Below are 16,635 nucleotides of genomic sequence, written 5' to 3' on the forward strand. Positions count from 1 at the left end.
CACTAGCTCTGCTCAAGCTAGCACACCAAAAATAGCAGTGTAGACGCTGCAGCATGGATGGGGCACAGGATAGCCACCCAAGCTCAGACCTTGGGGGGGTCAGACAGGTTTGGACTCTGGGGGCTAACCCAAGCTGCTTCCTCTCCTGCAGCATCCTCTAGAGCTCCCATATCCTCCCACATATTTCCCCACCACACTACTCTATCACTTTATGGATACATACTTATTTACAAATCTAGAAAGTTCTACTCAAAACAAAACGGTGAGCAAAATTCATTTTGTTCAAGTGCAAATCTCACCAATGTAGATATCTAAAATTCTAGAAATTCAGTTATGTTCCCTCCTCCCTTCTCCATAGCATCTCCACTGGTCATATTCACCAACACCTATCTGCGACTCACAGCATGTATACCTCCTCTATCCTGCTCAACAACAAACGTGCAGCAGAATCCATGCAATTCAATTTTAACTTGCAGTGCCTTAGCAATCGCTGAAAACATCTTTTACCAATCCAAAATGGAGACAAGGCTTACAATAGATGAATATGTACTGATCTGAAAATAACCACAGCCTGAAATATAATCATACTTTTCCTCCAAACATAGCTTCAGATGATAATTCTTATTTAAACATGTTTATTTGTCTTTGTGAATAGGTTCTCTCCTTACATTTATTTTTGTTAAAAAGCAAAATAACTGAAGAAGGGTGAGTACAGTCACAGTTTGTGATAGCCTGTATCAGTATAGAAAAGGCTGTCTTTATGAGAGCACTAGGGAGGGACTTTATCTGGGAGTGGTGTATCATCAGTGTTGCAGAGGGAGAGGTTGCAGTAAATGGAGAACAGGGAAGGTGCATATCATGAAGTGAGGGTGCAGAGGAATGAGATAAGGTAGGGAAAGGGCTAGATTGAAAGGGGGAAGGAAGGAAAGGACACAGTAAGGTATAGTTACAACAGATGTGACTATGTAGTTTGCTGGAAGAGTAAGAGAAGAGGAAGGATAATCCGTCAGAAACCTCATTGGGAAGTTGTTTCAAGAGAACATTCTAATCTGGAGTCAACCAGGCTTTAAAAAAGTCCTATCAATTATGCAGAACCAGAAGAAACCAAACACCTGCTCAAAAACATCAGCTCTAATTAGTTTACAGCAATTCCCAGGTACCGCCTCATCCATAGCATCGTCTCTTTCATATTCCAAAAAGTGCATTTGTCAACCGTCACAAATCTTTTTTTAACAAACTGTGGTGCTTAACACAAACCTAAAATTTATGTTTTATTGTATTTGCTATATGCACCCTTCTATATCCTAAAAACATTAGTACCATATAGTACCTTTTTACCCAAAAGTTCTGGGTGTGTTTACCCAACAGAGACAACAACAACAAAAACCTTAAACAAGAGTTGATGATCTTGGTACGATATGATAGCATCTCCTCTTACAATCACAAGCAGCGACATAAAGAGAAGGATAGAAATGTTTCAAAATGGAATTTAAAATTACAAAAAGTAAGCTGTACAAGAAGAGGGAAAGAGTTCCAAAGAGGTGATGCCTGAGAAAAAAGAATACAAAAATATTGCAATTATATGGCACATATCAAACTCTAGTTCAAATACAAAAATTACTGATGTATAATGTGGTTTTTCAATAGAAACCACCAATTTTCGTCCTCCTCCAACACTCGTCTCAAGAGTTGGAACAAATTAGGACATCCTTTGGCTTGGAGCTCTCCTACCCGCCTTTTGGCTCCCTTGGAGATGTATTCCTCCAAGCTAGGCCACATTTTGGGGGGGAAATACAGTTTTATCTCAATGGGATGTTAACTTTGAAACCCAATTGTAACAATTAAAATGGCAACATTGGTAGCAATTTCACTTTTGATCAAAGCACACAACAAAGAACAAATATAATAAAATCATTCAGAGTTTTTAAAGCCAGAAAGCACAAATTTGATCATCTAGTCTGACTGTCTGCAAAACAGAGGCCATCAATTTCAATAAACAGTTCCTGCATCTAACTCAACAATTTGTGGTTGCACTAGAGGCGAAGATTACTGCAAGCTGTCATGAATAAGTGTCAGGGATTCGGAACCTCCCTATCCTTCCTATGTAACTAATGGGGATGGGTGTCCTGGCTAGAGGTCCCATACGGAAAAGGTTAAGAACCAATAAACTGGAGATGTGTTTTAGAAAGACATCTAATTTATTTTAAAGGCTCCCAAGTGATGGACAATTGACTATATCCCTTCATAATATGTACCAGCAGTTAATTACAGTAACTTTTAAAAATTTGCAACTTATTTCCAGTTTGAATGCATCTAGCCTCAATTTCTACCTTGTTATGACTGTCTGCTACTATCAGAAAATTTACCCCCTGTAGTTAATTATAGGATGTGATCAAGTCACTTCATAACCTTCTCTTTGATAAGCTAAATAGATCGAGCTCTTTCAGTTTTCACAAGAAGGCATATTTTCTACACCTCGTCATTCTTGCAGCTCTTCTCTAAGCCACATAAATTGTGCTTAAAACACAGGGTTTACTAAATATTGTATTTTTTGTGCCCCAAAAGTACATTCATTTTTAATATTGACTGAAAATTAACATTTTCTTGATTCATATTTGTGATTTATATATATTGCAAAAGAGAAGTATAATACGTCTAATGCACTAGTCCATTCTTCTTTCAAGGTGAGGAAGTTGACACGAGCAGAGATGAGATAGCTGAGGCACCTAAGAGCCATGATATCTTAGCCATCAGTTTCAGATAAGCCATAGATAGTACAAACAGTTCATACATTTTCGCATTTGGTTGCCAACTATAGCTGAGTTTTGTCTCCTAAACTACACATACATTCCCACAGTTTACATTTTACACTGCTGGTATTTAACAATATTACTATATCTGTTTTAAAGTACACGTAAAATCTCATCTCCTGGTCTGTGCTACAGGATTAAAATCCAATAACAATTTTATTTCAATTAGAGAAACTCTTTTGTTATCCTCAAGTTTTGTTTTGTTTCAAATGTTGCCATAACTTTTAGTTAATTCATGGTGTTTTCCTTTATCTTTAACTGCCCAGACTGGTACTAGAGAGGACAAGCATGTAAATAACACGATATAGTATATACCACTAAAAAAAACAGAGTGGTTGTTTTCCCACTTCCAGTCCACTAACTAAACTTTTGTACACAGTGTTTTGAAAGTGGATACTTTAAGGGTATCAACAAATCTTCTTTCATCATTACAAATATCAGTATCAGCTGTACTGTGTGACAAAAAAATGCTAAAACCACTATTGTGTCAGTATTTTGTAATTAAAATTAAGTACTTCTGTACAATCCCTTAAACAACAGTGATATCACAAGAAAGTTGTATTGATAACACCAGCAACATGGAAGTATCGGTGGAGAGTGCTAGGGCATGTGTTGTGTTTATATTATTTTAGGCATGAGTTATCTGGAAGAAAGATTGTGGTTTGAAACCTAAGGACTCTGTGAGGGTAGCTGGGTTCCTAGGAACCACCCTGGGATGCTGGTTTGAAAGGTAGCAGTGGAAGAAGTGTGTGTCAAGATCTGACAGCTGAAGGTGATTGTGTTTGGGCAGACTGAAGTTGCCAAGAAAGGTCTTTCCAGACCGCAAAGGCTGGTCCATCAGGAATGACAGAGGTCCAGGCTGCCAAGAGGGCAGTAGTCAGACCAGAGTGGGAGAACCTCAGACTCCAAGGTTTATGAAAAGGAAGCCTGAACTGGGGTATGAAATAAGACTTTCCATGGCTCGAAAAGAACAGTGAATACTGACAGAAGATCAGTACCAGAGTTCATTCATGGTGTTAACTGTAAATAATAAAATATAAGTTCACTAATTCAGTCTGCAGTGAAGCTCTGGTGAATGGGGATTTCTGCAGCAGCCTTTGAAAAAACACCTACCATACCTATCAGGGGACACCCATTCCTGGGGTAGGGTCATTGTAACAAAAGAAGAGGAAGAGGGGCCAACTGAAGTTAAAATTTCCAAATGAGAAGCTTGTTGTTGGCAGCACATATCCAATACAGGGTTGTAGGAAACCCAGTGTTTCTGACAGTATTGCAGAGCAAACAACTTCTATGCCAATATTACTCTGGCTTACTAATTGAAGAAAATTTCAATTATATTTAGTTTACCAGGAAGCAATATTACAAAGAACATTTTTTTTTAGACTAAGCCGGAGTTTATGCAGCACAGAAACTACTTATACAATCTCGTACCTTAGGACTTCCATGCTGCTGACTTAAAATGAGGTTATTTTTCAATAAAATGTGGTCACTACAATTACATAGTTTTTGTAATCCATTCTGCATTAATTCTGTTGCTTCCAACCAATTTTTTCATCCTTGCCCATCAAGCTGCTGCCCCACATTTCTTGTCTCTTATTTCACACCCAGCTGAGAAATACTTTTATTTCTGTCCATATCTTAACTGTTATAGTTGTTCTACAGACATTTTGATTTGGCAACTGAAGCCTCCATGTACACTCACTCCACAAAGCCTTCACATTTCAGATGCAACACAGAATTTTTAGCACCTGAGCTTCAAATTGTAGTACTGAGCAAAGTAAACACAGTTCTCTCCAAAATCAATAGTAGCCTAATGGGTACAGTCTATTGATTCTATTGAGTTTCTTGTTAAAAGAGAAAAGCAACTAGTATTACATTTCTTTTTTAAAAAGCACAGCCTACTTATGATTGTGTCAGAATTTACCATTTTTAAAATTAATAATCATTGGAAGGTTATAATATATCTGCAAGAATGGTATTAAATTACTCAGTGTATTCATTATACTTACATTAGGTATAACTAATTTCTGACAATTTAGTAACTATTTCATCTGGCAAGAAGTATAAAGTTAACGTACTTTACAGATGTGCCTCTTTTGAAGATTGGCGTTAGTATGAATTAATTTCAGATCCCACGGGTTTTGTTTTTGGGGGATGGAGGGGTTGGAGGGAGACATGTTTTTGTTTTGTTTCTTGGTTGGTTGTTGGGTTTTTTGCTTGGTATTTTGTTTTTAGAGATACTAGCATCTTAAATCAGATCAGAGCACTACAATTCCAAAAAATTATATTCAATTGTGCTGCATGAAAAACAGCAATCCAACTGTTACTAATTCCACCTTATAAATAGCAGGGGTAACAATCTCAACAAGGGAGCAAACAGAAGTGTAGAAGAAAGGAAAAGGACAATTACACAACAGAAAAAAGGAATATAAGATCCACACAGCTTTGCTATCAATGCCTTTGCAATCTAAAATATCTGCCTTTCAGATATTTCAGCAAACCACAGCGGTTGATATGAAAATTCATGGATATTATATAAAGTAAATTAAGAATTTTTGCATATAACTTCCATCCCATTCTGAACTTGAACACCTAAGTCTTTTTTGCTTTACCACTCAAGACCACTTCCACGTTAGAGTAGTTACATTGTTGGTTATTATTCAGACAAAGGAGCAAAACTGCTAAAAATACAGTTTTATGCATCAACCAAAACTGCATTAATCAAATACAGCATTGATGACCAGTTTAATAATGTCAGCATTTTTTGCTAGAAGACAGTAATAATCAAGTATGCTCAGATTTCATATATACTGTTACCCTTCTTTGACCAGCAGCTAGCCAAAAAACTGAGGTCTAGGAGGTCAATTTGCGGTCACGTATTTCTTTGATGAAGTTTTGTTTATTTTCAAATGTACAAATTCCTGGGTCTCTGAATACAGGGGGAATCAAACAGCAGGAAACAGCTTCTTTTGCTCACAGCACCAAGAACATTCTTTTCAGCCTGCACCCTGGGCCCAAAAACCTTACCCTAGGCTTCTTCTAGAGATAACCACCGTGCTTTCAGTGGCTCCTTCAGGCTCTCTCTCCATCTCAGTCTTTTGTCTTCTGCCTTCCCAGACATACACACACACCCTTACCACTCAAAATAATATTCAACAAAAACTCCTAGATGGGTTCACATACCCCTGTTGTCATAGTGGGGGCTTCTCCTTACAGGCAAGTTAACTGAAGGGTAAGCTCACACCTACCAACCTCAATGAGGTTTTATCAATAAGTTTTCACCCAATTTATATTCATACATATGTGTGTGTATATATATTATATATATAAAGAGACAGAGAGAGAGAGAGAGAGAGAGAGAGCGCACGCAATATTTTCAGTAGCCAAAATTATTGTCATTATAATTTAGTTAAAATATTTTGAAATTTAAAAATTATCTTCAGAGAGACAGTTCAATGCACAATAGGCTAATATGCAGTAGATTAGAGTAAGGACTAACTCTCAATCCTTTGCTCCTGAAGAAGCATGGATTAGAAATGCTTTGTCACTTTCTATGTGCAGTGAAGCTGTAGCTGTGTCAGTCCCAGGTTATTAGAGAGAAAAGATGGGTGAGGTAATATTTTTTATTGGACCAGTTCTGTTGTTGGTTAGACAAGCTTTTGAGTCACACAGAAGAGCTCTGTGTGGCTTGAAAGCTTGCCTCTCTCACCAACACAAGTTGGTCCAATAAAATATATTACCTCACCCAGCATGTCACTTTCTAGCAGTCCTGATATGTGACTAATGGTGGTGACAATCTCAGAGAAAGAATTGTTAATGGTTAAAGCATGGGTCTGGAAATTGGGTGACCAGGGTTTTGATTTCCAGGTCTGCCACTGATTGCAGCATAGCCTTGGGCTATTCATTTTGTGGTTCAGTTTCCCTATCTGTAAAATGGAGAAGATACCTATTTCACAGGAGAATAAAGAGATTTAATATATAAAGATGACTGCAACTGCATTTAAATTATAAATCCACTTTTACCCCCTCTAGGATCCACATAATAAACTCAAAATTCATGGGTTAGGGATGTTATCACAGTAGAATTTTTCAAACAAAATTTGAAGTAAATTGGAGAAAGCATTCATTCCTGCATTAACACTAAAAACAAACTGCCTTTTTTGCTATTTGATATTGAAAGAAGGAAAGAGATAAAAACTGAGTTTACTGGACTCATCTAGACTAGATCTAGTGACCAAAGATTAGTTGGTTAAATTCCAGTTTTAAAAGGGAAAATTTTAAATAGTAATGCAAGAATGGCATGCCTGCTCCAATGATCTTAAAATAGCCATCAAATGAATGCTGTAGGTTTACCCTTTCATGACAATCCATCTAAACCTTTTCCTCATAGGAAGAAAAAACTGAATTGATTGCTACGGGGGCTTGTCAATGGGGGGAAAAAAACAGTTACTAACCTTTCTGGTAACTGTTGTTCTTCGAGATGTGTGGCACATACCTACATTGGAATGGGCATCTGTGCGACCCGAGCACAGTTGCCAGAAATTTTTCCCTTAGTGATATCCGTTGGGTCAGCTCTAGCACCCTCTGGCGTCACACACTCACAGCACAGGTATAAGGCCCTCCCAACCCTGCCCTTCTTCGGTTTCTTCTTACCGACGGCCTCCAAAGAGGGGATGCAGGGTGGGTTTTGGAATGGACATGTGCAGCACATCTCGAAGAACAGTTACAGAAAAATCAGTAACCAGTTTTTCTTCTCCAAGTGCTTGCACACGTGCATTCCAACGTGACTCAGAAGTTGACCCGGAGATGGCTTCAGAGGGCAGGCTGACTGTAACACAGTCCAGCTGAAGCCAGTGTCATCTCTGGCCTGTTGTGTAATGGCATAGTGCGAGGTGAACATATGAACCCATGACCAGGTTGCCGCCCTGCATATGTCCTGAATTGGTACCTGCGCTAAGAAAGCAGTGGAAGAGGCTTGAGATCTTGTAGAGTGAGCAGTCAGGTTAGATGGGGGCAGTATGTTAGCGAGCATGTAACATGTCTTGATAAACTAAGTGATCCATGATGAGATTATTTGTGCAGAAACAGGGAGACCTCTCATCCTTTCTGCTATGAACAGCTGAGTAGATCTGCGGAATGGTTTGATCCTTTGTATGTAGTAGGCCAGGAAACGCCATACATCTAATGAGTGGAGTCGCTGTTCCTCCCTGTTCACATACGGTTTAGGGTAGAACACCAGCAAAAAAACTGCTTGACTGCAATGGAACTGAGATACAACTTTTGGGAGGAACGATGGGTGCAGTCTCAACTGGACCTTGTCTTTAAAAAGAGACATATATGGGGGTTCCAAAATGAGGGTTTCAGAGATCTGAACTTGTCTGGCTGAGGTGATGGCCACTATTTTCCAAGAGAGGTGTAGCAGTGAGCATGTTGCCAATGGTTCAAACAGGGGTCCTGGAAAACTTTGACAGGACCAGATTTAGATCCCAGAGAGAGGTGGGATCCCTGACCTGTGGGTACACCCTCTCCAGGCCCTTAAGGAACCTGACTACTATGTCATGTGAAAAGACCTAACGACTGTCGACCTTGGGATGGAAAGCTGAGATGGCTGCTAGCCCTTTCTGTCTTAAAAGCAGGTAGACTAGAATGAGCTGCAGACATGAAGAAGACTTAAAAGCAGGCAGACTGCTTCCTAACATAGGGAGGAAGAATGTGCACCCTTCTGCCTGTTTATGTAGAACATGGCCATCGTATTGTCAGTAAGGACTGAAACAGATTTGCCTGTCAAGTGGGTGTACTGCCCTGAGTTCCCTGACATTGATTTGCAGGGAAGAGTTCTTCTTGGGTCCAGAGGCCTTATGTTCTGATAGGCCCTAAGTGGGCCCCCCAGCCAAGGGCCAATGCATTGCATGACAGCGACAGGGATAGGCAAGGTCTCGAGAAGGGGACCCCTTCACATAGTGTGCTCCTGTCCAGCCACCGTTGTAGTGAGGTTAGGACCTGGGCCGGGACTATGAGAACCAAGTCCAGGGGGTGACGAGAGGGGGAGCAGACTGTGGTTAGCCAGGCTTGCAGAGGCCTGAGTCGGAGCCTTGTGTGCTGTAGTAGGTAGGTGCAGAACGCAGTGTGGCTCAGGAGGCTCAGACACTGTTATGCGGTCATGATCAGATGGCTTTGGAGAGATCTTAACAGGGACGTGATTCTGAGGAACCAGTCCTTCGGAAGTACAGCTCTCACTTGCACCGACTCAAGTACTGCCCCTATGAACTCTATCCTGTGGACCGGGATTAGGGTGGACTTCTGGAAGTCCAATGCATTGAAGCTTGATTGGATGATCCATTTGTCGATCTTTATTTGAGCTCTGGACCAGCCCTTGATCAGCCAGTTGTCGAGGTATAGGAATATGTGGACTCCCGTTTTCCTTAGAAAGGTCACTACTACCGCTACACATTTTGTGAAAACCCGTGAGGCAGCTGAAACTGGTATTGATTTTGGTTTGCTACAAACCTTAGGAAAGGTCTGTGACCAGGGAAAATTGCAATATGGAAGTAACCGTCCTTTAGATCAAGGGTGGCATACCAATCCCCAGGATCCAGCGAGGATCTGTTGGTCCTGCCTGGCTGTCTGAAGTAACTGCTGCGGTCTGCATTGTTTTCTTGTACCTGCCAGTACACAGAGACCCAAGCACTTCAAGGTTGCCTTTGAGTCCTTAAGGGCAGGCAGCCTAGCATCCATCTGCTCTGAGAAGAGCGACAAACCCTCGAAAGGGAGGTCCTGGATGGTGTGTTGCACCTCCTGAGGAAGCCCCGATGATTGCAACCAGGAGCTCCTACATATCGTCACAGTGGTCACCATTGATCTGGCAACAGAGGTAACAGTGTCCAAGGCTGCTTGTAGGGAGGCCCAGGATACCATTTTTTCTTCCTCGACAAGGGAGGAAAACTCTTGTCTGGAGTCCTGGGGAAGAAGGTGATTGAATTTGAGCAACAACTCCCACATGTTGAAGTTGTAGCACCCCAGCAAGGCCTGCTGGTTTGCTATATGCAGTTGCAGGAACCCTGAGGAGTGGGCCTTGCGCCCAAAGGGGTCCAGCCTTTTAGGGTCCTTCAACTTGGGAATAGAGCCCGGTTGACCCTGGCGGTCTCATTCATTGGCTGCCGCAACCACCAATGATCCCGGGGGTGTGTGAAAAGGAACTCGTACCCCTTAGCCAGAACAAAGTATTTACACTGAGCGTTTTGCTGTTGGCGGAAGGGAGGCAGGGGTTTGCTGAAAGGCCTTAATAGAGTCCGTGATGGTGTCATGTAGCAGTAGGGCCACTCTGGATGGACCCACTGGTGACAGGATGTCTAGGAGGCCATGTGTCACCTACTTAACCACCTCCACTTGGACCCCTAGGTTTGAGGCTATCCGCTTCAAAAGGTCTTGACACGACTTATGGTCATCCGGCAGCGTAAACTCCAGGAGCCATGTGGCCTCATCTGGAGAGGACGATGAGGAGGCTAAAACCAGATGGGGAGCCTCTATCAGTGCCTCGGTGCCAGCAGGGGCCTGCGGGTATTCCTCCTGGGGTTTGGTACCATGTTCGGTACTAGAGTCCAGTTCCGGGGTGTGTCTGTGCAGTACTGGGGGTGCCCTGGCCTCCAACACAACAAAAAAGATCATCTTGAAGGGGTCCCTGGAAGCAGTGGGAACCTAAAAGGGCCACTGCATGGTGGTTGGGCCCTATGGGTAGAGGTTCCGATGAGCTCGGTGCCATGAAAGAGTGGGAGTGGCCCGGGGAGCAGCATGGTCAGCCGCTTCGGCAATAGGAATATGCTTCCTCCTCTGAGTCTTATGAAAAGGACAAGGAGGTGCGCCGCAGAAACCAGGGCGGAGCCATGCCACTAGGTGCCAGAGAAGATCACCTAGGGAACCTTGATGCTGTCAGTGCTGGCTTCCCTTTTAGACAGCTGGCGTGATTCCAGTCTAGGTGCCAGCATAAACTCCCTGCTGCTTGGGGACATCAGCCTGACCCTTTGGGGAGCCCGGTACTGGCAGGATGATAAGATCCCTTGCAGTCGTAAACCCTTCTGGGGTCGATAGGACCGCAAATTGACCAGTATGCTGGTCTTGAGTGGGAGTCATAGGATGCTACTGAACCAGGGCAGTGGGCACCTGACGATGCAGTGCCAGAGATGAAGAACAGCCCGACACAGGTCTTGCTCTGTCCCTGTCCTCCTTTTCCTTAGGCACCAGAGACCAGCTCTTCGCCAAGTGCTTGCAGTGTTTCTTCTTAGGCACCAGCGAAGATAATTGGTGCCGAGGAGCACTCAGAGATGGAGGAGCGCTCTGCACCAAGGCTGAGGTGCTCAGTGCCAAGTCCAGCCGCGGCTCCAAGGCCGGTCTTAAGGCTGCCTCCATGAGTTGGTCCTTCAAGTAAACAGCGTGGTCTTTCTGGGACCAAGGCTTAAACGCCTTACAAATTAGACAACGGTCTTTCCTATGAGTTTCCCCTAAGCACATGAGACAGCTCGAGTGTGGGTCGCTCAAAGGCATAGACTTGTTGCATGCAGCACAAGGTTGAAACCCCGTCAACCGAGGCATGCCTCGGCACCAGGACGAAGGACAAAGCTGCTATCTAAAATTAACAAACTACTAACAATTTACACTAAAATTTGAGAAAAACCATTAAGGGATGAGATTGCCTAAGCAATGAGAGGCTCCAGCAACTGTCATGGGCGGTAAGAAGGAACTGAAGGATGGCAGGGTCAGCAAGGCCTTATACCAGTGTGCAATGCCAGAAGGCGCTAGAGCCAACCCAATGGATTCTCCCATGGGAAAATTTCTGGCAACTGTGTGAGCCCACAAATACTTACACTGAAATGGACACGTGCAAGCATCAAAGAAGAAGGAGTATTTTCCCACCAAAATTGAAGTTAGAATAGTGGTGGTCATCACAATTATACAAGCCTGCTTTTTTGCCAGACCCAGCTTCAAAAATGAAAATGGAAACTGTCAGTCCCAGCATCCCCATACTTTTTCAGAGCTCCTGGGGTGTTCTTTTCCTACAGTTCCTTAGCAATTCCACAAGAGGCCTGGGGCATGCAAGAGCCTCAAGTTTGATGGAACAGTGAAGAAAGAAGATATGGCAGGGCAGCACGGAAGTGGCATGCAGGCAGCACAGAGTGGGGAAGGAGGCCTGGGGGCAACAGCAGAGCAGGGGCCATTTCACTTCCACTGCAGCCCTTAAGCAGATTCCATATGGACTCATCAGAGCCTCACACCGCTGCCTCCTACAAGCCTTAGATTAGTTTAGAGGCTTCCCTCCTGCATGCAATCCTCACTAGGCTTATTAGGAGTCTCACAGTCACTCCTAGGAGTTTAATAAGCATTGGTAGCCTAAAGCTCCTGGGGTCCCTAAAGGCTTGCAGAGGGTGGGGGAGCTCCCAAAAATCCTCGTAAGATACCCTGTCAGAACTCTACTCCTGTGAAACTCCTTAGATTCACATGAGAGAGGCTCCCCTGCAAAAGTTCTCAAGAGGTGCACAGGATTAGGGCTCCCTTCCTGCAGATCTCAGGAAGTCTGCAGAAACAGTGGCAAGTGTTGGTTCCACACCCCATGCCTTCTCTTCCTGTCTGATGTTATGACTATTTTAAAAACTAAAGTAACTCCCAAACAAAAACTCTGTAGAGATTAAATTATGATAGACACACATCTGTGAAAATCCTTACACGAACATTGTCATTAGCAAAATAAAGGTATTAAAAGTCTGGAAGTTTGAAATAGTAAAGTAAGTTTACCTTTGACTTTCTACTTCTTCAAGTGTTTGTATTTAAATTTTACCTCTACTCTGAATTTCCTTTTTAAAAAGGTTGGTTTTTCCCAACAATGTTCTTTGTACAGTGTTTTATCCTTAAATTACTGAAATATTCTCTCAACTTTAACTTCATCTTAACTTCTTTTGTGTCTGGGAATTAATTAACATATTAATTAACAGATATTTTTAATGCAAGAGGATATTATTAAGCCTTCCCCATTTGTGGCAATTGCAGAGATGACAAAGGAGGAGGGTGAGAAGAATAGCTCAGAAGGTCCCCATATTAACACCTCTATGTACAATTTTATAATTACAAAAGTTACACAACTTAAAAGTTTTATTAAACATATGTAACAGTGTAACTTCAGAGTGCTTTGCAGTACCCTATATATGAACATTCTTACCTTTTTAGCTTCTTTAGACTTTCTAATATTGTGTTGAGGGCCAAACTTCTTGTGTGTGCAAAAAACATTCTTAGACCATTCATTTGTATGGGATGTTAATTGGGGCTGACCAAAGCTGCCATCAACTCTATATCTGTCAGCTGGAATCTTATTCATTGGAGGGGGAAGAGTACCACAGTTAATACTTGACCAGCCATCTGTAGAATCTGTATAAGACTCCTGGTCACTGGCATTTCCATGTTGCCATTCTTGTAAGACATGAACAGGCAACCATCTCTGATTGCCTATGCCTACAATACTTTTCTTGGATGGCGGCACTGAATTTCGAGAAGAAACTAGTGGAACTTCAATACGAGCTGAAGGACTTAAGTGCTTACTTAAATTTTGTGATTTGTCATTCTGAATTATTTCTAAATGAGTGTTTCCTTCTTGTTCTTGACAGAAGCCATTCCAATGGGAAGCATGTTGATTCTGTCCCCTTCCAACTGGATTTTCCCATATACTATTAGGAATATGTTTACTTGGATTGCCTCCTAAATCAACCACCAAAACTCTATTGCTTTTTTCTTCTTGGTTAAAATTTCCAATACCACTATCACTGTTGCTGCTTGTACTGTTATTCTGATGAGCATCTGCATCGCCATCAAGAAAAGCTCTTGCTCGCATTCCCTCAATCAGCTCACCCATATCCCTATAGAGGACAGAGATAAATTGAAGAACAGGTAGAGATGACGTTGGAAATTCTAAACAGCCATTTGTGTCTGGATCTGCCGTACACTCCAGTCCAAAACGTCTTGCTATACCTTGGTGAATTTTATGATGAAATAATTCTGGATCCACCATGAACACGTGACAAGATGTCCTCAGAACCCCTTCATCTTCCTGAGCCAAGCTTGCATCATCATTTGTCTGCATGGTAACTAGCCCAAAAAATCTTCTATCATCAGGGCACACAGCACTAAATGCCAGTTTCTCTGCAGGATATTCTGCCACTACACCAGACTTGTCACTGCAGAGCTGAATACAGTCATGCATAATCTTCATCATCACCAATGAATGGATTTTCTGTTCTGCCCGAAGGCGTCTCATACATCCCCGAATAGCCTGCAAACTGTCATTTTCCAGATTTGAGCTTGTTGAAGGAAGTTCAATCGAGCCTAGGTAACCTACCACCATAGCAACATTTAAAATACTTGCATCTAATCCAAAGTCTTCTGGATTTTCCAGTCCAATTTGAAAAACTGAATCATCATGCAACACTTTGGATATTTCTTCCTTTGAAAGTAGATTAGGATTGTTATTTATACTTTCATGTCCAGTTTCAAATTTAGTAGCAGCAGTCTCAGAAAGGGATCTTTGTTTTGGTACTGAATTCTCTGCATTACCAGCATAAAAACTAGGATTTTCAAAGATCATGTTGAAAATTCCACCAGACTGCATTTCTTCAACAACCTTCTCCGCTCTATTTATACCCAAGGCTTTAGAGTCAGGCTTTGGCTTCAGCCATCCTTTCCCATCATAAAAACCAACTTCTTCATCACTAGAACATGAGTCAATATGACTGTTGCCTTCAGCAATGACCATGTGCAAGACTCCAGAACATTTTCCTATTAGTTTCACCACATCTTCATGAGAAGCTTGTTTTACATTAATTTCATTAATTGCAAATATTTGATCTCCTGCTTTAAGTCCCACATAATCTGCAGGACTTCCTTTCATAACGCAGCTAAGAACACAGGGAGCTTGTCCAGAAAGGGTGAACCCATAGCCAGCTCTTCCTCTTGCAACTTCCACACTTCTTATCCGAGGAGGAGCATGCATATTGAGTCGGCGTTTCACTGTTTCCCCTGGTCTATACATTTTGGTTAATCTCTGGAACAGGAGGAGCCCTTAATTAGTGCAATTCTTATTCATGTTTCACTTAGGTGCTTTCCTGGCATCCCAGTTCCTTCATCTGCAGAAGACCTAAAGAATAAATAAATAAAAATTGATTTAATACTTGATATTTTCCTTTTTTGTTCTTCTTAGTGTTTGGGAATACATTTATCAAAATTACTATAAAAGATATCAAAATAATTAAATATTGGCATAGGATCATGATCTCTTGCTACTTTATTAATGCCAAAGCAAAGCTGAACAATTGTGGTGGACAGACCTCAATGTTGATGCAAAAATTATATTGATATAATTATAACTTTTAAAATATTAAGTTGTTACAACTTGTTTACTGAATGTTAAGATACAGCTACAACAGGGCCTGCCCAATTTTTTGACAGAACAACCCCATTTTAATTACATTTCCTGATGGAACCCCAGAAAGCAAGGACAACACCATTTTGAAAAGCAAAATGGTGTCCTCTCTCAGCGTGATCTTGCATGCACCATATTCGAGAGGTCATGTTGAGCGGAGCAAAATGGCGTCCTTTGCACATTAGAGATCACCATGACCCCATATGCTGATAGCATGACCCCATTTGAGATCATGACCCACAGTTTGGGAACCACTGAGCCACAAGTATGTTATAGCCATAATAATTGAATATAGGACAACACATATGTTTAGCTAGTTATGTTGCAAAATGCTAAAGTTAACCAAAGAAATTTCAGAATTGATGCTATCACCCACGGACAAGCACATGTCAGAAAAGATAGCCCTCCCTAGCCGTAAAACCATGTTTTTTTACCCCACGAGTAGCTGCATTTTAAACTTTACCTTGCTTTATCTTTATACCGTTTTCTTTTGCTGTATTTAAAAGATGGATTGGTTATTTAAATTTGTGCTTTGTACAAAATAGTTAATAGAAGTTTAATTGCTATAACAAACAGATTGTAACTCTATGGAGCTTAGTCAAGGGACAAACCCCTAAAAGTGTCTTATCTAGACCAGGACACCTCCCTTTCTGTAAAATACCAGCTTGATACAAACGTAATCCTTATTTCAAGAAGACAAACCATGTACAACATTCATGTTTTAGGAAGAGACCTGATTGTGAGAAGGAACTTAGGATGCATTAATAAATCTGGGTAAAACTACACAAAGAATTCTAGAAATATCTTTGATGAAAATAATTTTATAATTATTCTAAAAACTTGATTCAGAGAAGTCTCTAGGAAAAACATGTAGTTGGATGTGTTTAAAACCTTATATGTTTATTTCTTATACGTTGAAATGACAAACACCTTTGTGAAATGTATACTTGCAAATATGTTAGCTAAACAAAAAGCTCCTAATATAATTACTATGTAATATTAAAATGCTTTATGTACCAGCACAGAATGTAATGACCTTACTAAACTAATTACTAATGTAAGAATATTTAAATATAGAATATTTATATTAATAGGAAAATTAATTACTCACAGTGCTCAAGCAACTCTCACCCAACTCAGGAAGACAAGAAGAATAATCTTTCCAAAAACTGTCATGTAGAATAAACAACTTTTTTTAAATAACTATTTAAACTAATGACTCTCTTTAAGAATTCTTTAATATTGAAAGACTGTTTTAAAAACTGAAAACTTTATATAAAGAACAGGCGTGTTTGGACTTTTCAGAAACAGAATTTCATTTCCTGTTAAACTGTTAAAATTGAAGAAATATCTCAGAAAATTGACTGAATA

General features: G+C 41.1%; 1 protein-coding gene across 2 annotated transcripts in view; it reads right to left on the reverse strand.

The window, feature by feature from the left end:
- Positions 1–14,874, reverse strand: part of RGS12 (regulator of G protein signaling 12) — a 163,588-nt gene extending 148,714 nt beyond the window's left edge. For both annotated transcript variants that reach the window (XM_065404923.1, XM_065404924.1), the window contains exon 1: positions 13,015–14,874. In XM_065404923.1, the coding sequence (XP_065260995.1) occupies positions 13,015–14,874 (1,860 nt within the window). The remainder of the gene's footprint in view (positions 1–13,014) is intronic.
- Between the last annotated feature and the right edge of the window lie 1,761 nt (positions 14,875–16,635).

Source organism: Emys orbicularis, chromosome 5 (assembly GCF_028017835.1).
Source record: "Emys orbicularis isolate rEmyOrb1 chromosome 5, rEmyOrb1.hap1, whole genome shotgun sequence".
NCBI lineage: Eukaryota > Metazoa > Chordata > Testudines > Emydidae > Emys > Emys orbicularis.